This window comes from Misgurnus anguillicaudatus, chromosome 7 (assembly GCF_027580225.2).
Source record: "Misgurnus anguillicaudatus chromosome 7, ASM2758022v2, whole genome shotgun sequence".
Lineage (NCBI taxonomy): Eukaryota > Metazoa > Chordata > Actinopteri > Cypriniformes > Cobitidae > Misgurnus > Misgurnus anguillicaudatus.
Window position 1 is genome coordinate 6,025,551 of NC_073343.2, and position 25,604 is coordinate 6,051,154.

Here is a 25,604-nt window from a genome sequence, read left to right on the forward strand (position 1 = left end):
CTCTGTTTGTGTGATAAGATAACTGACCCAAACTCTTTTTTTGAAAAGATATACATTTAAGTTTTTATTTGAAAAATATACATTTAATTGGAAAAAAACTGCTGGGACATTGTGCTAAAAACAACTCCCACCCATAAATCGAATGCCATGTAAGTGCTCTGTTTAAATAGTAGGCCAATCTTACACAAATTCAATACCATGTCTCAGAAACCAATGTCACACCAAGTCCTAGTCTATGACTAGGTGAAGTAACACTTAAGCTCTGATAAGTTAGTGATAAGTCACAATGAGTTAAAATTGCTTTTCTGTTCTTACTTCATGACTTATCTGCATCAGGAGGGATGTGAATGCCTAGACTTTGTAGCAAATTAGAGGCAGGGCCGGATAGGCCAGCCTGAGAAGCCAATGACTCAAGAAGGTTTGTAACCAGGTTGAGGTCCACATCAAGCGGTTGGATTTCTTCTTCAACAGGCTCAGAGCCTGACGTGACCGATGATGAGCTTTTAGATGCACCCGATCTATTACCAGTCTACAAGAGGAAAACAAGGATTAATAAAACTAAAAAACCTTTCACAGTGTGATAAGGAAAGGAAATATCTATACTCACTTTATTAGTCTGTGTGAAACTTTTCCCAATATTTGTGCTTTGCAGCTCTTGGTCCATTTCATCCATGTACTTCCTTAAACTCTCCAGCGTCTCTGTGCCTGCCTCCTCCTTTGAGCCGGCATTCTCCACATCATCGTCCTTATTTATATTATCTTCATCGTCATCATCATCATCGTCCTCAAAATCATCAGAGTCTAACTCGTCATCCTTATTTCCTATAAATCAGGATTTATACATTACTAGTGCAATGTGCAGTTTTGACTTATAGATAAAAAATGTTTTTTAAAGGTATTGCGGAGGATTTTCTTTTTCCGGGTGAATCATCAAGACTATTGATCCTCCTAGTTGTCAATCAGAAGTGTTGCCCAATTGCATTTTTTAAAAAAGTGGAGAAGGCGGTTCTTTTCTAAAATTCGAGAAAATCCTCTGCTACACCTTTAAGAAATAGTTTGCCTTTCTATTGGATAGGAGAGTTAGGAGGTGACGGGAATAGCACAGAGGTGTGGATAAAAGAGACTAGCTGGATTTAAACTGTGTGTTGTGGTCCCATGCAGGTGGTACCACACATTGTTTGCAGTGCATTGATATGCATTTAATATAAAACACTAAATTATAAAAATATTCAGTATATAAAATTTTTTGGAGTGGTCTGAATTGCAAAAACAACTGAATTGTGATATAATGTTATCTGGCTGTAATAAAAAATGTATATTAAGTTTTCTATACGTTATCTCCACATACCAAGTAGTCTATCAAGAGCACTGGTTACTGCATCTGGGTCAAAACTGAAAGGATCAGTCAAACAAGATCTGAAACACAAATTGGGAAAAATAAATGATTATGGTATTAAATTGTTATTTTAAGTAAAATAGCAGATGCTAGCCCTCAGCTACACTCTAAAAGGTTCTGGGTTGTTTTGAAGCCTCAAAAAGGGACAAACCCAACCAGTAGGTTATGAATTAATCAAATGTAAACATTTTCTGGGTTACTTTAAAGGATTAGTCTATTTTTTTTAAAGAAAATCCAGATAATTTACTCACCACCATGTCATCCAAAATGTTGATGTCTTTCTTTGTTCAGTCGAGAGGAAATTGTGTTTTTTGGGGAAAACATTCCGGGATTTTTTTCATTTTAATGGACTTTAATGGACACCAACACGTAACAGATTTAATGCAGTCAAAGGACTCCCAAACGAGGCATGACGGTCTTATCTAGCAAAAAGATGGTAATTTTTGACAAGAAAAATAAAAAATAGGCACTTTTAAACCACAACTTCTCGGTCATGTCATGCGCCAGCGCGACCTCACGCAATACATCATCACGTCAAGAGGTCACGGATGACAAATGCGAAACTCGGCCCCAGTGTTTACAAGTGTGGAGAAAGAGGACCGTTCCGACGTTGTTGCATGTCGAATGATACTAATTCATGTCTTTGTGTCAGTTTATTGTTTAAAATTGTCCGCAAATGTGCGTTTCATATATGTAACACGTGACCTTTCCACGGCATTAAGTAATTACGTAAAGTTGTGGTTTAAAAGTGCATATTTTTTATTTTTCTTGTCAAAATAACAATCGTTTCGCAAGATAAGACCCTTATACCTCATTTGGGATCGTTTAGAGTCCGTTGAAACTGCAATTTTAAACTGCATTAAAACTGTTAAGTGTTGGGGTCCATTAAAGTCCCTTTAAACGAGAAAAATCCTGGAATGTTTTCCTCAAAAAACATAATTTCTTCTCGACTGAACAAAGAAAGACATCATTTTGGATGACATGGTGGTGAGTAAATTATCTGGATTTTTTTTAAGAGAATGGACTAATCCTTTAAAGGCGGGGTGCATGATATCTGATAGCCAATGTTGATATTTGAAATCATCTGAACAAACATGCCTCTACCCCAATAGAATCTGGACCTTTTTTGGATAAACCCGCCCCACACATACGCATCCCAGGCAACAATGTCGGTTAGTAGACATGCTCTTACTGCTGATTGGCTACAAGTGTGTTTTTGTACCCGGCCTGACTCCCTTTTCCAGTGTTTTTCAAAAAATCATGCACCCCGCCTTTAACCCAGTGGTTGTGTTTATCCCTTTTTGACTCAACCATGGGTTGAATTTTATTTTATATTAGAATGTTTTTTTTTTTTTTTTACATAGCTATGCCATGAAAGTACCAATAAATCAGTTATGAGTGTTAAACGATATGAAAAATATTTTAATAAAAACATCACAGCGATAAGGCGTTTATCATACTATCAATCAATCAGAATCAAGGATGAGTATCTGTTTCATAATAACAAATATTCAAACATAATTACCTTGGAATTTCAGCTCCTTCATGGGAAGACATGGCATTGATGAAATCCTTCATGCCTTGTGTTACAGCTACCAGACTGTAGCCGGTTTCTTCCTCTTGTTCTTTATCCTCTGGTCCTAGAGTCTTGCGAGTGCCGTCGATCACCTTACGGCCTCCTCTCTCCTCAAGCAGCCTCTCCAACTCTTGTGGGGAAATGTCCAACCATGCATCACCTATTGGAGGTGATAGTGAGGATAAATCCGCTCATTCCTACAGATAATTGTGACATGTTGTTGGTTTTAAAGACGGGGTGCATGACCTCTGAAAGCCAATGTTGATATTTAAAATCACCTAAACAAACACGCCCCCCTACCCCAATAGAATCTGGACCTTCTTTTGACAAACCCGCCCCACACATACGCAACCCAGGCAACGATGTTGGTTAGCCGACATGCCCCTGATTGGCTACAAGTGTGTTTTGGTACTTGACTTCATTTTCCAAAGTGTTTTTCAAAAATCAATCACCCCGCCTTTAAACAGGGAGTGATTAGTTGCTTTCTTTTTACCCTATACTGATAGTTGTTAATAGGGATGTCCCGATCCGATATTCTGGATCGGTATCGGGGCCGATTCGGGCTTTTTGGCTCGATCGGACATCTGATCGAGGACCGACAACATGACCAATCCAATTCCGATATGTGCGTTAGCCGAGGTTGTTACTGACAAGCTATTACAAGGACAATGTATTATAAAAGCACCATAAATGTTTTATACACTATATTCACTAAAGTCTTTTAATACACTCAATAGCTTCATGTGAAGTAACAAATGCACATTTAAAGATATTTTATTTCACAGTAACACTAAATTACTCGCAAACTGGGTAAATCCACTGGTGAAGCGGACGGATGAAAAACGTCATTCACACACGCACAAACAAGATAAATGTAGGCTATTTTAAAGATCTGATTTTATAAAGTCTCATTAAGCCGTTGGATGGATGCAATTCACTATGTGCTGAGCACATGATGTATCTACTCTCTTTGGGTTTTTTTAACAGTTATAAACTTTCCATTGCGGAGCAGGATTCCCTTGAGAGGATGTTTCAAGGGCATCAATTCTGCACCCAGAAACCCCATGAACATGTTATGACTTAGGTGCATCAATTCTGCACCTGGAATGTGCATAAAAAGACCGGTCAAATGCATAATTCCCAAAATAACCATCTGCACACTAAAGTGCAAAAATGCATGTTGCTGTATAGGTAGCCATGCAAAATTATGTTGGCTAAACAAATATAATAAATAAGAATGCTAACGGTTACATTTTTCCAGGTATTACAAACCTTCTTAGAGGTCCAATTTACTTAACAGATTAACTTCCAGGAACTGCAATTAAGATAAGATTAAATATTGTACACTTTTAGATAAGATAAAAAAATACATCACTGTCCTCTGGTGGCAGATGTGCTTCTTGCTGTTTCAGATCTTCTATACTGTATGAAGAGCCTTCCAAGACTTTTAACACTTCATTACCAGGATTATGAATATCAGGGCTTAATATTTAAAAAAAGAAATAGAAGGATGAATATTGATAGCAATCAATTTCCTTATTCAAGGGACACTCCACTTTTTTGGGAAAAAAAAGGCTTATTTTCCAGAGTTAAACAATTGAGTTTTACCGTTTTGGAATCCATTCAGCCGATCTCCGGGTCCGGCTGTACCACTTTTAGCATAGCTTAGCATAATCCATTGAATCTGATTAGACCATTAGCCTCGCGCTCAAAAAGGATCAAAGTGTTTCAATATTTTTCCTATTTAAAACTTGACTCTTCTTTAGATGATATTACGCAGTGCCCAAAAATAGTCCTTAGCTATTGAAAGTTACCAGGGGACTATTTTCAGGCGCTGCGTAATATCATTGCGCCTGCTGCAGTTGTGGAACGGCTGAAATTTCTTGATTATTACACCGGAATGAGAGTATAGTTCCTAGCCATCTGCCTAGAAAATTGCAAATTTTCTGTCAGTCTTAGTACAGGATGTAACTACAGAAGAGTCAAGTTTAAAATAGGAAAGTATTGAAACTCTTTGGTCATTTATTTTTGATTGCGATGCTAATGGCCTAATCAGATTCAATGAATTATGCTAAGCTATGCTAAAAGTACCGGCAGACCCAGAGATCGGCTGAATGGATTTCAAAACGGTAAAACTCAATTGTTTAACTCTAAGGGAGCTGGAAAATAAACCTATTTTCCAAAAAAGTAACGTGTCCCTTAAAGTCAGAAAAAAAAAGTTACTCTTACCGGTGTGTGTTGGTTACAGACTGTTTGAAAAAGTTCTCCGCTGACATCATAAGGTCTTTGTATCGAGCAGATCCTTCCAGTTCACCCTGGATGCGCAAAACAAACAAGCAGGAATACAAAAAATTAAAACCTCACACAGACAATGAAATAAAAATGTGTTATTCAACATTTTCTCTCTGGCAAAGAAACATTTGGAAACTCTCTGTACCTTAAAGTATCCATTCTTTTTGAGACTATCTAGAAAGCCTCTCCAAAGACGGTTACTGCTGAGAGGCGCCTCCTGCTCCGATGAGGACCGGCCACTTTTAGAGCACAGGATTTCAAACCCATGAGCCTTGCGTATAAACAAAGAGAATATATTGATTAATATATAATATATTAACACCACAACAGGCAGCATCAGCGGATTTTACCAGATGATCAAACAACCGGAAACCTCATACACTCACCAGTTTCATGCCCAGCTCATGAGCTCTGTACTGGGGATGAGTACGAGGAGGAAGGGTAAACCCACTCCTACGATCTGGAACAAAAATCTGCTGCTGCAGCTGTGCATACAGGCATCGAGTAAACTTTACCTGAAAAAAAAAAAGATTTTCAAGCACAAAATCAAGACAGAATCAAGTATATAGCTTTCCCTGACAAAGGTATCATCTTACTGATGTCATAACTCTGGTGTCAGGTGGAAAGTTGCGAAAAGTTCGGCAGGCCTGAAGGTCAAGCGGGTCCCGCAGATAGAAAGCAGATACAGCAGGGGCTATGAGGTCAGGGCTCCTAGACAACACCACAGCAATGCCTGCAGGTACGTAACAGTGGGCATGATGGAAATTCTGCTGGATTTTTTCTGGGTACCTGAGTAGACACACACACATGCACACAAAGGACTGAGTGAAACAATAATAACTATAATTGAATATATAACAAATATTATTTAATTCATTACCAGCATAATTTCTAATGTTAATCTTACCCATCTAGTCTCCTGGCCAGAGCTGAGCGTATAGGCTTTCTAGCCAGACAGTTCTTAGTGTTTGAATGTAGCATTTCTAAAGCCTGACCCACAGTGGGCACTGAGTCTCTAGGCCAGCCAGTTTCTCCAGGGTGCATGCGGTTGGGTATTATGTGCAGCTCTCCCTGGTACAGAAACACCTGACCGGAAGACATAAAAATCAGCCAATGGGAGTCGATCTCCGGGTCTGGTGGTACCACTAGCATAGCTTAGCATAATCCATTGAATCTGATTAGACCATTAGCATCGCAATCAAAAATAACCAAAGAGATTCAATATTTTTTCTATTTAAAACTTGATTCTTCTATAGTCACATCGTGTACTAAGACCGACAGAAAATTAAAAGTTGTGATTTTCTAGGCTGATATTGCTAGGAACTATACTCTCATTGCGGCGTAATAATCAAGGACTTTGCTGCCCTACCATGGCTGCAGCAGGTGCAATGATATTACGCAGTGCCCGAAAATAGTCCCCTGCTATTGAAAGTAACCAAGGGGTCTATTTTCGGGCGCTGCGTAATATCATTGTGCCTGCTGCAGCCATGGTACGGCAGCAAAGTCCTTGATTATTACGCCAGAATGAAAGTATCGTTCCTAGCCATATCAGCCTAGAAAATCGTAACTTTTAATTTTCTGTCCGTCTTGGTACACGATGTAACAACAGAAGAGTCAAATTTTAAATAGGAAAAATATCTCTTTGGTCATTTTTGAGCACAATGCTAATAGTCTAATCAGATTCAATGGATTATGCTAAGCTATGCTAAAAGTGGTACTGCCAGACCCGGAGATCGGCTAAATAGATTTCAAAACAGTAAAAATCAAAAGTGTAACTCTAGGAGCGCTGAAAAATTAGCACTTTAAGTGTCCCTTTAAATAACAATTACATCAATTGCACAGGTAGTAAGTATTAATATGGCAAATACTGCATATCACATAGTACTTTAATACATGTACGAGAATACTACTATGTTATTACCATGGCACAATGTTAAAAGATCAGACAATAACACATATCTTTTTAGTAAGGGGCTGTTTATTAACACTAACCCTGTTTTCACTGCTGTCAGGGTCCAGCCACTTTGGCAGATGTTCAGCGGCTTCAATCAGAAGAAACTGTCCATCGTTATCATAGACAACCGCAGCGACTTCTTTAAAGGTGCATGTGATGGATTTAAGCAGGTAAACGATGAACCATTCATCCTCCACATTATCAGCAAACACAGTGACACCGCCCAAATGTGCTGGCTCATCACCTATTCAGTGAAGAAGCATACTGTACTTTTTAAGCCTCCAAGCAAGTTTATGTGTCAACACAACACAACCACTTACAACATTCACTAACTTGTTTACATAAAAGTGTTCAGTCTTCTATATTAGGCATATTAAAGCATAAATAATTAAGAAATATTAACATTTTAAAATACTACACAATTAAACCAAAACTAAAAACACAACAAATAAGTCCCTATAAGTACTTTTGGGACATTTACCTTTCTCAGGGTGATATCTGAGATTAAATGGTTGATGTTGCCAGATATACTGCATAAGAAGAGGGGCAACCTCGGCCAGGATGTTCTCCAGAAGCTGCTGAAGGGATCTCTCGTTGACTTCTGCGTCTGATGGGTCAGGCTGAACCAGAAACAGTTTATACTGGACCGCGTCCTCAAGAATGGCAGGTCTTTTCAAAGAATCCATGTTCCTTTTATTCATACAACCTTGCAAAAATAAAGCACGTGTTATGGTTTTTGGATAGAACTTATCAATCTAGCGCGATATTTAATAATGACATAAGCGCTGTAATATATGTTTGAACTTGTATTTAACGTTACCTGTAAGCCTTTAATAGTCGATATGCGGTAATCTGATGGATACATTTATAATATTGATGTGTTCATGCGGACATGCTGACATGTTTTCATATGGTTGTGGAGCTCCCGGCCGGGACTTTTTTACTACCGGAAGTGTTCTAACACGAAATAAAAGTCTCCCTAAATTGAACGTCACAGCCAGGGCACATTTAAAAATGTATCTTCTTTATGTTCATTTTGTAATATAGAAGATTCATCTATTTTACACTCGTTTTTTCATTGCCAATTGTCAAAATCCTTTTGGTCAGATGTTACTATTTTGGTCTTTCTATGGTATAAAAAAATATTTAATTTTCAGAGACTATTATTTTTTCTTTCAGATTTTTATTCTAGGGACATTAATTTTGATAACACTGTTTTTCTAATTTCTCTTCTAGGCAAATTTCATATTCATAAAGCCAGATCCATTCATTCTAAACCTAATTTTGGAATGTTTGCCACAGACATTAAGTCCATTTTCAAAACTTTTGACAGTAATCAAAGCCTTTAAATTCAAAAGCTCAAAAAGCATTTAATATACTTAATTCTTTAGTAAAGTAGATTGTATTGTATGTTTTGTAAATTGTGATGTCCGTCTACCCCCTGTTATCTGTTCATTGTTGTCTTAAATCTGTTAAATAAAAAAATAATTAAAAAAGCCAGCGCACATTACAGATAAAAAATGTAACAATTTTAAAATAAATAAATATATATATATATATATAATAAATATATATAAAACTATAGTTGTTAAATATAGTTGGTATTATAGTTGTTAAATATAGTTGGTATTATAGTAAATAGTTTAAAGTAAAAATTAGTTTTAATTAAGATATAGAGCAATTATGAAAGAAAGAAAGAAAGAAAGAAAGAAAGAAAGAAAGAAAGACAGCAAAAAAAGGAAAAAAAGAAAGGACAAAAGTACAGGCTGATTTTTAATCTATTTTTAAAACGGCCCAAAGTAAAGTGTTGATTGTAAGTGTGATGATTCACCCTTTGTTTGCACAGCCATTAACAGTTATACAGATAGTTCATCAGGTCCCTTGTGTTGATTTAGCCATTTGAAGAGTCTGTTTTGACCATTTAGACATAGCATTACTGAATGATTTTTAGGCTTTACACAAATCCATTAGCTAGGTCCCCATGACAGTTCTTTATTACTAACCCCAGGTGTGCATTAGAGCGTGCTCCTGCACCTGCCCTGGGGTATCCTTGGGTCTCCTGATGACTAAATGATTTTTTACTAATTTTTAAAGGATTATATAAAAGAGATCAAGAACAACACAACTCATCTTCACCAGGACAACAGGTAGGATAAGACATCACATTTCTATATAAATTTTCTCGTTTTTTTAAATGCCATTATTAAGGAGATCTATTAATTCATATTTATTCTGCTTAAAAAAGTCATACCTTGCTACAACAATTCTTAAAGGAATATATACAAAATAATTAGTGCTGGGCAAAGATTAATCGCATACAAATGAAAAGGTTTTTTGCATAATATATGTGTGTGTGCTGTGTGTAATTATATTTACCACACACACATACATATATTCATTTCAGAATTTTTTGATTTATATATTTTTTATTCATATATCATATAGAATATTAAAAAATATAAATACATATACATTTAAATGTTTCTTAAATACATCCATGAATGTGTGTGTATTTATATAATAATTGCACACAGCACACACTCATATATTATGCAAAAAATCAAATACAAAAATTGTATTTTGTATGCGATTAATCGCAATTAATCTTTGCCCAGCACTAAAAAAAATGTTATATATTTTTAAAGTTTTACACATACAAAGCACCTCTTAAATGTAATACAGACATACAATTATTTGTTATACACAAATGCGGATAAATTATACAATTTCTGTGCATATTTTGAATGTTTTCTTTTGATGATCAATTGTCAGAATTGTTGGTTTCATTTTAAAATATTGTTAAAATGTTAGTTCACCCAAAAAAGAAAATCATTTCATCATTTACTTACCTTATGTTGTTCTAAGGGTGTATACGTTTCTTTATTTTGTTGAACAGAAAATAAAAATTTCGATAACTGATGGCAAGCACACTTGACGGCACCCATTGACTTTCAAAGTATTTGTTTTTACTTATGTAAGTCAATGGGTACCAATGGATACCATTTAAAATATCTTCTTTTGTGTTCAACAGAATAAAAAACTCATAAAGGTTTAGAACAACATAAGATTGAGTAAATAATGACAGAATTTTCATTTTGGGTGAACTGTCCCTTTAAATGTCATCATGTTGTATGTATCATTACTCATTTTGCCTTCTTCTATATGTAATTAATACGTTTGAGTCTGCATTTTCTGAAATGCTATCATGAACCACTTTGTTGAACTGGCTTTCTTTTTCCACTGTAGAATCTGAACTGGACGATTATATCATCTTTTGCCTAACAACTAGTACAAATGTAAATATCAAGCTAAAGAAACAAAACAACAAAACATTTTTTTATTAAATGTCATTTTGAGAGTACAGTATGGCTACTTCAAATGTCTTTGTTTCAGTTCCAGTATGGAGTGGAAAGGAAGGCTACTGGTCCAGTTGTTAATGTTAGTATTTGTGCTGGAAGTTAGTTTTTGCCAGCACTGGTCATATGGGTGGCTTCCTGGTGGTAAAAGAAATGTCGGGGAAGTAGAGGCAACATTCAGGGTAAGATTATGCTCTTTGTCTTCCTCAGCATTGATCTTTTTTCCTTTAAATTTAATAGCACATAAGAAAAGTAAGCAAACCATAACCAGAAGTAATGCAATACAACGTTGAGTTATGAGGTTCTTATATAAAAATCTATATCTAAATCTATAACCTCTATTATATTCTCAGATGATGGATGCTGGTGACACAGTCCTCTCCATTCCTGCCGAATCTCCGCTGGAGAAGTTTTCACCAATGCACACAGTGAGAACACGGCTGTTTCTCATTCTTATTGGAAAACATCAGTGACTGAACTTCACATTGTAAAATTGTTTTTATTGATCAGTGATGTCCTTCTCTTATAATTTCAGGTGAATGAGGTGGACGCTGAAGGTTTGCCTCTGAAGGTACACAGATTTCCCAACAGACGAGGAAGAATGTAAAAGATGATGATAAACCTGTTTAATTAAAACGTCTTTTACTCCTTGGGAATAAAATGTCTTACTGAGTCCTGATATCCTCCTCATCTGATTTTAATAAATGTAGCACTGGAGGTACACATATACTGTAAATAAGTATAGGTGCCAAAAACAAAAATGTTTACACTAATTGATGAAATAATCAATCAGACAGTCATTTTCCACAATACAGATAAAATACACACAGACTTATTCTTTAAAATAGATACAAACTTCTCATCCACATGGTGGCACTCTTGTGCCACCTTTAAACTCCAAACACCTCTCCCTTCTTGCTAATATGTTTTGTATTATTTGTGTATTGGGCTGTAATTTATTTTAAAGTAATATGTCTACTGTGCTTAATAAACATGCCACCAGTGTTTACATTTTTTTTCACATATCTGAATGTATGTGACGTGAGTGTAAATGTATTCAACCTAATGACAGTATAGGAGATTAATAAATAAATAAATAAAAGACAACCAAAAATGACTAACATTCAAGATATACAGTTTATCATTTAATGCATTCCCTTTTAAATTATCATGCTATTTTACCATTTGAGCCACAATGCCGTGAACAATACATTCATTTTCAATAAAAGTGTGTCTCCAGAAGTGCATTAATATGTTAAGCAGGTGATAAAATAGCTGAGGTGGCTCTTATATGTGTTCTCCAGCAGGTGATTCTATATTTGTATTTTAATGGAGACATTTGGCTTGACACCTCTGATAGTGATGACTTGGCTTAGTAGAGTAAGTAAAGTGCACAAATGAGGGAGCGTCAGATGTGAGATCTGGAACTGAACAACAGTGTGATACCTTAATCATATATAAGTGCTTAGATGTTATCACTTCTGAGCATGAACTACAATGCAGCACCTGCACAGCATGGAGCATTTACATGTGGCTGATACAAAATGTGTTTTTGACGCATACTGACATCTGCCATAGCTTCCAAGAAAATATCTGTGAATCAAAACTCATTAATTGCAAACAAAACCACTCTCAGAAAAAAAGGTACAGAAGTTGTCTTTTCAAAAAGTACACTTTGTACCTAAAAGATGTCATTCTACGAAACGGGTGCCATTTGCGTCCACAACATTTAATGAGATGCATAAGGCCCAAAACATTTCCTAACGTGTTTTCAAAGCTTAACGTTATTAATTTAAGTGTCCTTGTTAACATGATATATGATAAAATACTATTCTTAAAGATTAACATACTATTTTTATCATTTTTCCATTACTGCTATACTTACACAATTTCACATGTCCGTGCTGACCAATAAAACATTTGCATCAAAAATATCACCAAAAAAGTTGTTGTTTTTTGTTGCAAAAATTTATTTTTTTTTCAGGAATATATGTGTCCCTGTTAAGAAAATATACATTTATTCAAAAGAAAACTTATATTTTTTTGTAAATATTTTATGATTTATGTGTATCCATCAATTTGACTTACCACCCCATCACACTAACTTGTTTTATCTATAAACATACTGCTGCTTTAAATTACATCACAAAGTGGAAGTGAAGACATCATTTTTCGGGCGTTTTCACATCTGTAATTCGGTTCATTTCATAGATATGTATATAAAGGCTAGATGGCTCAAGGCGGAGTCCCTAACGGCATCACCTGGCGGCCATCTTACGACAGGGCGCTCGCTCACTCGTAGCATTGAGTTTAATGGTGCAGGTACTTTTAAATGACCATAACTTGCTCAATTTTCTACCGATTTTCAAACGGTTTGGGGTTTTACAAACGTTATTAATGTGGCTATAATTCTGGATGCTTTAACATGTTTCATGAATTTATTTTTTATTTTTAGTATAGGTATGCAGTGTCATAGGTACATCTTTGACGTTTATAACAAACCAAACCGTTTGAAAATCGGTAAAAAATTAAGCAAGTTATGGTCATTTAAAAATACCTGCATCATTAAAACTCAATGCTACGAGTGAGCGAGCGCCCTGTCGTAAGATGGCCGCCAAAATGCGGACGTTGCACTCAATTGGCCAGCAGCGCGGACGAGCCATCTAGCCTTTATATACATATCTATGGTTCATTTGGTCCGGACCAAAAGCAAAAAATGATACTCTTCTTCTTCTTCTTCTTTTGTTGTTTAAATGGCGGGTGGCAAACCAACTTAAGGTGCATTTACCGCCACCTACTGGATTGGAGTATGGAGCACTACTTGGTTGAATACATTTGGTGATAAGAAAAAAAAACAGGAAAAGAAAAATTTATTTATTTAAAGATATTTAATGATTAACGCTATATCTTTTTTACCAGTTCTGTATCCTTTAAATATTTTAATAACTCCTCACGTATTTTATAATTTGTTCCTTCTCCTAATATTTCCTTGAGTGAAAGACTACTTACATTCCCATTCTTTAGTAACTGAACCAGTTCAATTCTTTCTCTGTTGTATGCTATACATTCTAGTAATACATGCTTTACTGTCTCTGGATATCCACATTTATCACAATTACCTGTTTCATGTTTACCTATTTTATATAGACTTTGATTTAGTGCCGAATGCCCAATACGTAACCTTGTTATTATTACATAATTTTTCCTGTTATTTATCATCGTTCTTTCCACCCCCACTTTTCTGAGTATACTATATAGATGTCTTCCTCTTATTTCATTGTCCCATAATCTCTGCCAACTCTTTTTCACTTCATTCCCAATTATCCCCTTTATTTCCGCTTTACTTAGCTGCAATCTGATGTTGATTTCGGGATCTTGTAATGCTTCCTTTGCCAGTTTATCAACTTCCTCGCTTCCCTTTACTCCAATATGGGCTGGAACCCACAAAAACCTTACTTTTACCCCTAAGCGCTTTATGTTATATACCTTCTGTAATGTTTCGTTTAAAATATCTTGTCTGGCTAAAGATGATCCACTTTCTAAACTTTGCAGAACTGAAAGTGAGTCTGTACATATCACACTACTGTTAGGTTGCTTTTCTTCTACCCAATTTAAAGCCAATAACATGGCTACAAGTTCTGTTGTAAAAACAATTATATGATCAGTCGCTCTTTTTGCTATTCTAATATTGTACTGAGGAATATAAACAGCTGCAGCTGCTCTACCTGTTTTTGTATCTTTGGATCCATCTGTGGATATGTGAGTCATGTTTCTATATGCTTGATTAATGTATTGTTGAACCATTACTTTTAATGGCAAATTTAGTTCATCTTTATGCATCTCACTATGTATGAATAGGTCTATTTCTGGCATTGGGAATAACCATGGGGGTACAGATGAAATTACAACAGATGGAGCTACCTCTATCTCTGTTATACCCATTTCCTGTGCCTCCTCATTTGCTACCCATCCAAAACTCTTTATATTTTTATACTCATACTCCCAACAATTCTCCAGTACCTTTTTAACTGGATGTCTTTCATCATGTCCTTTAACATTAATCCAGTATCTCATTCTTAACTTTCTCCTACGAGCTTCTAGTGGCATTTCTCCCATCTCTACTTGAATAGACGGTACTGGAGATGTTCTAAATGCTCCGCAGCTAATCCTTAGAGCTTGAGTCTGAATTACCTCAATTTTTTTGAGCCATGTTTCTGATGCAGAACAGTATACCAGACACCCATAATCTATTGCCGGTCTTATTAATGAACTGTATATTCTTCTTAAAGACTGTCTACTCGCACCCCACTCAACCCCGGCCAAGCATCTCATTACATTAACTCCTTTTTTACATTTATCTATTAGCTTTTTAATGTGAAAATCAAATGTTAATTTAGAGTCCATCCACATACCTAAAAACCTTACCATTTTAACTTGTTCCAATTCATGACCATAAATGAGATTTTTCCACCTTTTAGAAAAACAAATGACCTGCGTTTTTGCAATTGAGAACCGGAAACCCCACTCATTCGCCCACTTTTCTACCTTATTTACTGCCCCCTGTAGACATTTTACTACAAATTTTTCATTTCTTCCCCTTTTCCATATTGCACCATCATCTGCGTACAATGACCTCCCTATCCCTGTGTCAATTTGTGTATAAATATCATTAATCATAATGTTAAAAAGTATTGGACTGCATACGCTACCTTGCGGAGTACCATTGTCTATTTTATATATCTGTGAATATGTTGTCCCAATTCTAACTTGTATTGTCCCGTTCATTAAGAAGTCCTTGATCCAATCATACATCCTTCCAGTAATACCCATTTTATCAAGTTTCAATAACAAACCCTCTTTCCATAACATATCATAAGCCTTCTCGATATCGAAGAACACACCACATACTACCTCTTTATTTACTTGGGCCTTTCTTATTGCTGCCTCTAGATTAACTACTGAATCCATAGTACTACGACCCTTCCTAAAACCACTCTGGTATTGTGAAAATAACTCCTTCTTCTCAATAAAATATACTAACCTTGACATTACCATTCTCTCCATGAGCTTACATAGGTTTGATGTCAATGCTATTGGCCTATAGCTGCTTGGTTGAGCTTTGTCTTTCCCTGGTTTAGCAATTGGCACTATGACCCCGTGCTTCCATTCAGAAGGAAGATTCCCTGTTGCCCATACCTTGTTAAACAATCCTAGAATTGTATTTAATGATGTTTCAGATACATTTTTTATCAACTCCACACAAATGTCATCCTTTCCTGGAGAAGTTTTCCTTACACCGAGTAAACTCTACCTCAGTTACACTACCCAAATGCCCTCTTTTTTCTAAAATTTTTGGATTCTCTCTAATACGTTGTCTCCTATTTCTTCTCATATCCTCTGAAATATTCTCATTACTATGCACCTTCACAAATGATTCCACTAATATTTCAACTTTTTCTTTATTTGTAACTGCAACTTTTTCTTTACCTATTAATACTGGTATGCTACTATAACTCTGAATTCCACTCATCTTTCTAATCATCCCCCATATTTTACTTAACTCAATATCTCCACCAATACTTTCGCAGAATTCCTTCCAATATTTTCTCTTATCTATTCTTATAATCCGCCTCACTTTTGCTTGCGCTTTTTTATAAATTATTAAATCATTAAAATTCATACTACTTCTTACTTTCTTAAGAGCTTTATTCCTTACATATATTGCATCACTGCATTCCTCGTTCCACCAAGGAACCACCTTTTTCCTATTTCCCGACTTCTTTTTCCCTATTGCTTCTACTGCTGCTCTCCGAATTGCTTTACATATATTATTATTTAACTCCTCTACATCTTCTATTCCTTTCTGACAACCCTCCAAATAAACTTCACTTATCTCCCTAAATTGTTCCCAGTTTGCCTTTTTAAATGCCCATCTTTGAATTCTTTCTACCTTTTCTTTATGAATATCTATTCCTATTTTACATAAAATTGGAAAATGGTCGCTTCCTATATTGTTGTGAGTTATCACTTTCCAAGTACTTTTGCTTGCTAAATTATTTGATACCAAAGTGAGATCTATAGCTGACATCTTTCCACTTCCAATATCTATTCTAGTGCCTGTCCCATCATTTACACACACTAATCCTCTCAAATTTAACAATTCTTCCACAACCAATCCATTATGATCTGTATTTTCACTCCCCCACAATGTATTATGAGAATTAAAATCACCACACCATACCATCTTTTGTTTACCTTTCTCATCAATTTTTTCCAAATCACTTATATTTAGTTTCTTACATGGATTATACAGATTCACTATTTTTATACTTTCTGATCCTTCCCATATCTCAACTACTATTACCTCATGTTCCTGATTTATCTCTACAGTCCGGTAACCTATATCTTGTTTTATGAAAGTTACTATCCCACCACCATTTCCACCTGGTCTGTCTCTACGTATTGCAATATATCCTAATAATGTAAAGTTAAGACAAGGTTTTAACCAAGACTTCTGAATACATATTATATCTGGGCACCTTTCTTGTTTTAAAATAAAATTCTTAAACTCCTGTCCGTTTGCAATCAAACTTCTTGCGTTCCATTGTAATATAAGTAATACCATTATGTACCACCACATACTGTCTGAGTGTTTCCTACCTGTACTTTTAGTTTTTCATTTATCATTTTCACACTTATTCCGTCTATTCCCAAATACTTTTCAGCAGATCTCACTATGATTTTAATTCTCTCTGTCCGACTTTCGGTTTGTGCTGAGCAATTAACCACTTCAACTATAAATGCCACAAAAGACACTTTATCAATCTCCATTGGCTCCTTCTCAGTCTCTTCTATACTTTTGTTCATTTCCTAAGGTCCAGCTTTCTTACCCTCATTTGCTTCCTGTTCCACTTTTTTCAAAGCCTCAGCATATGTTAAACCGTTTTCCACTCTTACATTTTGTATTTTCAAGACTTTTTTCCTCGCTTGACATCCTCCGTACCCTGCGCTATGCTCTCCCCCACAGTTACAGCATTTAGGATTCACTTCTTGATCACATTTTCCATAATCATGCTCTCCTCCACACCTTGCACAGCTTTGTTTCCCTTTACGCACTGCCGCAACATGGCCAAATCTTTGACATTTATAACATCTTAATGGGGGAGGTACATAAGGTCTAACCATATATCTTATGTATCCCAAATATACCCTTTCAGGTAATTTATCCTCATCACAAAGTAACATCACAGATAAACTATACATTTTGTCTTTGACAGAAGTCTTCTTACTTCCTTCACTTCTACTTCAGAGATATTCTTTTTGATTCTTTCTGTTGTCATATATATCGGGATTCCTGTAATCACTCCTCTTACCCAGTTCCTCTCTTCTGGAATTTGACTTACTACTTTCTTTCCCAGTAACGTCTTTATTCCTAACGCTTTTTTCTGCTGCTTGTTGTCTTTGCAAAAAATTAGCAATTTTCCACCCCTTACCATTTTTGCCTTATCGATCGGTCCTATCTCGTCATTAATCGCTTTAGTTAAACTCAGCGGATTCATTGCAACTTCGGTTTTAGATACAAATTGTATCATTACTTTATATTCCTCCATTCTTCTCCTTATCTGATGCCTCCCCTTTCCGCTATCAGAATCAGACCACTGATCCCAGTTTGACTTTCTTTTACGATTTTCAACTACCTTCCATTCATCCATGAAAGTTGCAGATAAATGAAGAGTACAACAGCCTCAAACTATTTGTTAAACAAGTTATGTAATGTAATAAAGCAGTAACATATACACCAAAATTTGCAACAGGCTCAAGCAGGTGCCAGTTAAACATGTAACTAGCAACTAGCCCTTTTTGGATGGTAACTGTAATGTATCTGTTTTTTAGTAAATCATTACACTACCAGTTACCAGGGAAAGTAATATTATTAAAGTAACTAGTTACTAGTTTCTGCCCAACACTGTGAACCTTAATCCATTTTCTACGTTTTAACTTTGTGAATGGATTTGGGGAATGTTTAGCCCACACTTATTTAAGCAACTAATATGAAAACAATACACGGTCACTATATTCGTTCGGATGATAATTAGGGTTTATTTTAGTGATGCACCGATGTATCGGCCGCCGATATTTATCGGACGATTTTTGATGAATTTGAAACCATCGGCTAATCGGCAATAGCACAAGAAAGGCCGATACCGATTGTTTATTAATTAACTGCATAAAGAATTATATGTAAAAAAATGAGTTAATGTTGTTAATTAAACAAATGCTGAATAGCAAAAAGCACCTTTGAAGGTTGTCGTGCAGTCTTATTATATTTGTTTTAGCTTAATTTGTGCCTCTCTTATTTTGTTGGTCAGTTGAATGTTCATTAGATTCAATCCATGTTCAGTAAAAATAATTTAATGCAGAAATAAACTAGCTAATAAACCAACTGTATAGTATTATATACAAGTGTTTAATATCGGTATCGGCCCAAAAAAATCCTATCGGTGCATCCCTAGTTTATTTTAAAAGAATTATATAGTCAGAGATAAATGTTACTGAATGTTAAAAATAAAAGAGTCTTACAGTTAACAACAACAAGTAATTACAATACAAACATAACCTATAGAAAACACTTCATATATAGTAAAGACAGTACGAAATACTGCAATGATAATTAAAATGATGTTATATATGGCTAATATTTATGTGTTTATATGACAGGCCTAGCTTTGGGTCGAAGGACAATTTAATGGAGAATGTTTATAGACCATTTTGCAAGAAACAACACTGATCCAGAAGACTTCCTGTTTCAGTTTTTTAACACTGAACAAAATATTAATATTAATTGAATTAAAATGTAAAATAAATATTAACTTAAAAAAATGTAAAACAAGAGGAAGTGCTTTTGGACCAGTGTTGTTTACATCTGGCAAAATGGTCTATAGTTTTTCTCTGTAATATATCTATCTCAAATATTGACGCCATGGGGTGAGACTGTGTAGACCAGGATATAGTGTTATGAATATATAAAATTTATATGCATTCCTATGGGGGGTGGGGTCATGTAACTAAAAACTGTCACTACATTATTTCTATCATCAGATGACCTTGAAATATGAAAACTACATTCTGAGAGCTTTCCAGTGATATATAGTTTATCAAGATTTTTTAGGTTTAGAGTAGAGGTTTAGAAATATGTAAAAACAAATTGGGCCTACATGTTGACCTTTTAGAAATTGACTCTCACTACGTCATTTCTTTCCCAAAATTTTGATGAAATATGAAAACTGCACTCTAAGAACTTTCCAAAGATATATAGTTTGACTGGATTTTCTAGGTTTAGAACAGGGTATTACTATACAGCAGCATACATATGTAAAAACAAATTGGGTCCACCTGTGGCCCGTGACGTTTTAGAAACTGACTTTGACTACGTCGTAATTTTCCTAAACTTGTGATGAAATATGGAAACTACACTCTAGAGCTTTCCAAAGATGTATAGTTTGTCAAGGTTTTTAGGTTTTGGGGTATTAGTGTTATAAATATGTAAAAACAATGTGGGCCTGCTTGACCTTTTAGAAAATGACTCGCACTATGTCAATCTTTTCCCAAAATGATGATGATAAATGAAAACTACACTCTTAGAGCTTTCCATTGATATACAGTTGGTCATGATTGGATAAGAATTCATGCAAAACATTGAAGTAATTGTAAGCATCCCACCGTTGGGACAGTGACATTTAGCAGGATATAAATCTTTTGAAGCACACTCTCTTCATAAATGAATCAATTATAATTTCTTTTATAAAACACTGCTGAAATATGTATTCTAGATGCTTCGACCTTTCCAAACATATATAGTTTGTCATGATTCAACAAACATTTACATCCAAAATAGTAAAGTAAACCTAGGTGTTCCTCTAGGACAGTTAAGTGGTTAAACTATTTCTATGGCGCACAAGGTGATGTCACAGTAAAAGTGACGCTAATGGAACTGCAAGCATGTGTGATTATTTCGTCACTGTAAGAGGGCTATATAAGAGCGCGCAAATTCCAGAAAATTCGTGGGTTTAAAGTTAGGAGATTTTGGTTGACGTTGCTGTTGCTCTTCATTGCTATTTCGTTGTATTTCGTTTTTTAGTTTAATTTGTGTGTTTTGCGTGTTTTTGTTTTGTTTTGAGCGTGTGTTAGTTTGCTTTTGGTGTGTGTTCGTGTGTTTGTTTTTTATTTCTTTTTTTTCTCAATGATTTATAGACGGCCAAAAAAGCCCTCTGCGGTTAGCCGGCCATTCCGGCTAATCGCGCGGGTTTTTTTGGCCATGTACAATTGGCTGGTCTCTTTCTTGGGACGCCAGCCTAGCGGTCAACCGAAGGTCCACCGCGGACAATACAGCAGGCGTTCTCGGATGCCAGCTGTGGAGTCCGCGGTGATGCCGGTTCACCGTATTTCGGACACCGCGAGAGAGACCTGTAAGTAAACCCATTTCTTCTGTTATTAACTATAAAGTAAAATGAGATGTGTTTATTATATTTGTGTTAATCAGAGTTTGACATGAACTGTGTAAGTGAGTCAGTATCTGTAACTAAAAAGTCGTGTAAAGTGTAAAACTCAGTTATCGTTTTGCTACTATACTAACGTTAACTTAAAAACTTGACAGTTACTTTAAAACCATGGGTAACGCTTCATATTAAGACCCGCAATGTACCGGGTAATTAAACAGAATTTACAACGTAACGTTACCTATTTGTAACAACAGAGTACCTTTACAGTACATAATACTTGTAGGTAATAAGGGAACAATATGATACGTTTGGGGTAATAAGGTGGTAAAAATGGTATTGTATCACACGAATTTACCATTAGATGCCATATGTGGGTTTTCTGTTGTTTTTGTGTGGTAAAACCAAAGCTTTTGGACAGAGTTAAATACCACATGATTACCACAGAACATTTTTTGTAAGGGTACAGGGTAACTATTGTAATATTACTTGGTATGTATGACTAAGGGGCGATATTATTATAAATCAGCTGGATTTTTGCTATTTAAATCATATCAGTAATATAGGCTACTAAAAAGTGATGTGCTGTTATATTTTATTTGACGACGTGGCTCGTAGACATTGACTGTATACAATATACCTTCTTCAAGTAAGTAGGGAATAAGAAAAATGTACAAAAAATATTAAATAATTTCCCCAGATACTTGCCTAAGTCGTACATACCATGTAATATTACAATAGGTACACTGTAGTTCTAAAATACTTATAAATAATTTATAAAGTAATTTTCCATATTTTTACCACCCTATTACCCCAAAATAAATATATTGTTACCTTATACCTACAAGTATGTACTTTAAAGTTACTCTGTTGTTACAAATAGCTATGCTGTAAATTCAATTTAATTATGCCGTACATTGCGGGTCGTAGTATAAAGCGTTACCAAATACCGTTGTTAATGTTGTTGACATTGCAAGTCCTTCTCACACCTGACTTAATCTCAAATGGACACTTCTGGACAATATACTGGAAGAAAAAATGGTCTTTAACTCTTATACTGTAAAACTCATAAAATGCTTTTCATATACAGGTCCAGTGTTTCAAGCCCAGAAACGTGTTTCAAAGTTTTCTGCGGCATCAAACGAAGGCGGTCTCAGTAAAGGGTAAGATAAAACATTCACAGTAATATTGTTGTTAAAACATGTTTTAAACAAAAAAATATGTTTAGCTGTAAATAAAAAATTGCATTGTACTTGAGTGTTTGCACAAACAGGTTTTATTAAGTTTTGTATTTGTATTTATAGACCTTCTATGAGCTATCCAGGATCCCTGGGACTAACTCCTCACAAGCGTCCCACTTGTGCTTCACAGGTTAGAGTTTTACCAGAGCCCTTATCATAACTAGTGCCAAGTTACAAAGTAATTGAATGTGCATGTATTAATTCTCTGTTTTCTGCATTTCCAGCCAAGTGGGACAAAGCTAGTTGAGGAGTTCCCTCCAGGAGGTCTGTTGGAGGCTCAAGAAGGTTCTGTGTCCCGCGGTTTGTCCAGGGGAGTCTGTAAGTTTGAAATGTTGTAATACATATTTATTAAGATTTGAGGGTTTCACAATTGTTCTTTAACTTGTAATTTTTATTCTTGCTTATTAGGTTTTGGACAGCCCAATGGGCGAAGGTCAGGCCCGGGCAGGATTCCGTCTGCGAAAATCTCGCAGGTTTAAATTTGATCATAACTCGTTCAATTTTAAGTTAAAAAGTAGTTTAATGATCATTTGTTAATTCTCAGTTTGTTATTTTTCCTGCAGACTGTTACTGTGACATGTGAGGAGGTGGATGCGAGCTTTAGGCAATCTAATGCTCCGTGAGTTCAGCTATTAACCTTTTGTTTTACTTAATCATTTGTAATATTTGTTTTAGCCATGTTTATGTAAAAATGTAAACAGCAATTGGGTAGTCCCTGAATATTTTTATATTTATTTATATATATATATATAGATCAGTACGCCCCCTCATATGTCCGGTACCTGCCCGGGTTACCAGACGACCCATGGCCGCTCGTCCGCCGGTCCGGTCCTCAGAGGACATCTGTAAGTTATTAAAAAATTCATTTAAATTTCAATCAGTTTTTCTTATATGCACAATTGTTCTTAAAATCGTAACTTTTAGTGTTACTGACATTATTTTTATTCTTGATTATCAGGTTCAGCTCAGCCTGACACTGGGTCCGTGGGTGCGACTGGCAGAGGGCCGCCAGAGGGCCGGCAGAGGGCAGGTCCCGGTCCCGCCCGCTCCTCTGGCGGTCGCGCCCGCTCCTCTGGGGGTTGCTCCTGCTCCTCTGGGGGCCGCACCCGCTCCTCTGGGGGTCGCGCCCGCTCCTCTGGGGGTCCCGCCTCTCAGCCGGTCGTGCCGTCGGCCGGTCCACAGCGGGTGCTGCCGTCGGCCGTTCCTTTGCCTGTCCTGCCGACGGCCGCTCCGTTGCTGGTCCTGCCGACGGCAACTGCTGAGCAGGTCCAGAACTCAGAGGACATCTGTAAGTTATTAAAAAATTCATTTAAATTTCAATCAGTTTTTCTTATATGCACAATTGTTCTTAAAATCGTAACTTTTAGTGTTACTGACATTATTTTTATTCTTGATTATCAGGTTCAGCTCAGCCTGAGGCTGGGTCCGCGGGTGCGACTGGCAGAGGGCCGCCAGAGGGCCGGCAGGGGGCAGGTCCCGGTCCCGCCCGCTCCTCTGGCGGTCGCGCTCGCTCCTCTGGGGGTTGCTCCTGCTCCTCTGGGGGCCGCACCCGCTCCTCTGGGGGTCGCGTCCGCTCCTCTGGGGGTTCCGCCCCTCAGCCGGTTGTGCCGTCGGCCGGTCCACAGCGGGTGCTGCCGTCGGCCGGTCCTTTGCCGGTCCTGCCGACGGCCGCTCCGTTGCTGGTCCTGCCGACGGCAACTGCTGAGCAGGTCCAGAACTCAGAGGACATCTGTAAGTTATTAAAAAATTCATTTAAATTTCAATCAGTTTTTCTTATATGCACAATTGTTCTTAAAATCGTAACTTTTAGTGTTACTGACATTATTTTTATTCTTGCTTATCAGGTTCAGCGGAGCCTGAGACTGTGGCCGCGGGTGCGACCGGCAGAGGGCCGGCAGAGGGCCAGCAGAGGGCAGGTCCCGGTTGCGCCCGCTCCTCTGGCGGTCGCGCCCGCTCCTCTGGCGGTCGCGCCCGCTCCTCTGGCGGTCGCGCCCGCTCCTCTGGCGGTCGCGCCCGCTCCTCTGTCGGTCGTGCCCGCTCCGCTGGGGGCCGCACCCGCTCCTCTGGGGGTCCCGCCCCTCAGCCGGTCGTGCCGTCGGCCGGTCTTCAGCGGATGCTGCCGTCGGCCGGTCCTTTGGCGGTCCTGCCGACGGCCGCTCCGTTGATGGTCCTGCCGACGGCAACTGCTGAGCAGGTCCAGAACTCAGAGGACATCTGTAAGTTATTAAAAAATTAATTTAAATTTCAATCAGTTTTTCTTATATGCACAATTGTTCTTAAAAACGTAACTTTTAGTGTTACTGACATTATTTTTATTCTTGCTTATCCGGTTCAGCTCAGCCTGAGACTGGGTCTGTGGGTGCAACTGGCAGAGGGCCGCCAGAGGGCCGGCAGAGGGCAGGTCCCGGACGCTCCCGCTCCTCTGGCGGTCGTGCCCGCTCCTTTGGTGGTCGCGCCCGCTTCTCTGGGGTCCGCGGCCTCTCCTCTGGGGGCCACGCCCGCTCCTCTGGGGGCCACGCCCGCTCCTCTGGGGGCCGTGCCCGCTCCTCTGGGGGTCCCGCCCCTCTGCGGTGTCTGCTGATGGCCGGACCGTTGCCGGTTATCTGTAAGTTATTTAAAAATTATTTAAATTTCAAACAGTTTTTCTTATATGCACAAATGTTCCCAAAATCATAATTTTTAGTGTTACTGCCATTATTTTTATTCTTGCTTTTATTCTTGCTCCTCTGCCAGTTCCACCGTGGGCTGCTCCGGCCACTTCTCTTTGTACTTCAGTAGCTCAGTAAGTTTAACAAATTCTAAAGTGTTTAGGTTGAACATTTGTAAAATAACGTTTTGCTTTAGGGATTTTACAAATAGCAAATGTTAAGTGTTGGAATATTTGCAGCAACAGCTCTTAACAATATTGTTGCGTCCCTCAAGCGCCGTGCTGCTGCCATGTCACAGGTAAACATTTACCAGAGTCAGACATAACTAATGTCAATTAATATGTAAAATGTAGTGTGCTATGCATTCATTAAATCCCTGTTTTTTTTACAGCCACACACAATTGATGAGGGGGAGGTTGAGGCAAAAAAAGCCAGAAGGACTGTAGCTCAGTAAGTTTAACAAATTCTCTTTTTATAATGTTTAGTTGTGGTCATTTACAGTTATTATATAGAAAACTTGTGCTTAGTGTTTGAATATTTGAAGCAACAGGTCTTAACAATATTGTTTTATGTGTTTTCTAGGCCTTCAACCTCAGTCTCAGAGGTAGAAATTTACCAGAACCCTACATATATCTATATACTGCC

At 37.2% G+C, this 25,604-nt stretch overlaps 3 protein-coding genes across 4 annotated transcripts; 2 read left to right on the top strand and 1 right to left on the bottom strand.

Annotated features, from left to right (window-relative positions):
• Positions 1 to 46: 46 nt before the first annotated feature.
• ecd (ecdysoneless homolog (Drosophila)) lies at positions 47 to 8,189 on the bottom strand. The gene is made up of 13 exons (XM_055172065.2): positions 8,039 to 8,189; positions 7,700 to 7,924; positions 7,257 to 7,462; positions 6,172 to 6,350; positions 5,861 to 6,053; positions 5,651 to 5,779; positions 5,410 to 5,535; positions 5,202 to 5,287; positions 4,348 to 4,454; positions 2,922 to 3,132; positions 1,349 to 1,416; positions 608 to 822; positions 47 to 529 (listed from the first exon to the last, which is right to left on the bottom strand). Exons 2-13 carry the CDS (start codon positions 7,917 to 7,919, stop codon positions 317 to 319), a joined length of 1,953 nt encoding a protein of 650 aa, XP_055028040.2. The 5' UTR covers positions 7,920 to 7,924; positions 8,039 to 8,189; the 3' UTR covers positions 47 to 316.
• An 830-nt stretch (positions 8,190 to 9,019) lies between these two features.
• gnrh3 (gonadotropin-releasing hormone 3) lies at positions 9,020 to 11,772 on the top strand. Of its 2 annotated transcripts, XM_055172072.2 has the most exons (5): positions 9,029 to 9,365; positions 10,465 to 10,514; positions 10,612 to 10,756; positions 10,928 to 11,002; positions 11,110 to 11,772. In XM_055172072.2, the coding sequence occupies exons 3-5, from the start codon at positions 10,619 to 10,621 to the stop codon at positions 11,179 to 11,181; spliced, it is 285 nt and encodes a 94-aa protein (XP_055028047.1). In that variant the 5' UTR covers positions 9,029 to 9,365; positions 10,465 to 10,514; positions 10,612 to 10,618; the 3' UTR covers positions 11,182 to 11,772. The 2 variants fall into 2 exon arrangements, with proteins under 2 accessions (XP_055028048.1, XP_055028047.1); XM_055172073.2 differs by lacking the exon at positions 10,465 to 10,514 and having other exon boundaries at positions 9,020 to 9,365.
• A 7,240-nt stretch (positions 11,773 to 19,012) lies between these two features.
• Positions 19,013 to 25,097, top strand: LOC141365418 (uncharacterized). The gene is made up of 12 exons (XM_073870028.1): positions 19,013 to 21,040; positions 22,161 to 22,233; positions 22,375 to 22,441; positions 22,536 to 22,629; positions 22,720 to 22,784; positions 22,875 to 22,930; positions 23,065 to 23,156; positions 23,270 to 23,599; positions 23,713 to 24,042; positions 24,156 to 24,527; positions 24,647 to 24,916; positions 25,045 to 25,097. The coding sequence occupies exons 1-12, from the start codon at positions 20,815 to 20,817 to the stop codon at positions 25,095 to 25,097; spliced, it is 2,028 nt and encodes a 675-aa protein (XP_073726129.1). The 5' UTR covers positions 19,013 to 20,814.
• The last annotated feature ends 507 nt before the right edge of the window (positions 25,098 to 25,604 follow it).

What these genes read in the sequence shown, in the direction of transcription:
- LOC141365418 (XM_073870028.1), top strand. Translation starts at nt 20,815, where the DNA reads ATGATTTATAGACGGCCAAAAAAGCCCTCTGCGGTTAGCCGGCCATTC. An exon ending in GAAGGCGGTCTCAGTAAAGG is followed by an intron (nt 22,234 to 22,374) that starts GTAAGATAAAAC and finishes TTGTATTTATAG; the next exon opens with ACCTTCTATGAGCTATCCAG. An exon ending in CCGGTCCTCAGAGGACATCT is followed by an intron (nt 23,157 to 23,269) that starts GTAAGTTATTAA and finishes CTTGATTATCAG; the next exon opens with GTTCAGCTCAGCCTGACACT.
- gnrh3 (XM_055172073.2), top strand. Translation starts at nt 10,619, where the DNA reads ATGGAGTGGAAAGGAAGGCTACTGGTCCAGTTGTTAATGTTAGTATTT. An exon ending in AAGTAGAGGCAACATTCAGG is followed by an intron (nt 10,757 to 10,927) that starts GTAAGATTATGC and finishes TTATATTCTCAG; the next exon opens with ATGATGGATGCTGGTGACAC. An exon ending in AGTTTTCACCAATGCACACA is followed by an intron (nt 11,003 to 11,109) that starts GTGAGAACACGG and finishes TTATAATTTCAG; the next exon opens with GTGAATGAGGTGGACGCTGA.
- ecd (XM_055172065.2), bottom strand. Translation starts at nt 7,919, where the DNA reads ATGAATAAAAGGAACATGGATTCTTTGAAAAGACCTGCCATTCTTGAG. An exon ending in CTGGCCAGGAGACTAGATGG is followed by an intron (nt 6,054 to 6,171) that starts GTAAGATTAACA and finishes GTGTCTACTCAG; the next exon opens with GTACCCAGAAAAAATCCAGC. An exon ending in TCTGTAACCAACACACACCG is followed by an intron (nt 4,455 to 5,201) that starts GTAAGAGTAACT and finishes TTAAATATTAAG; the next exon opens with CCCTGATATTCATAATCCTG.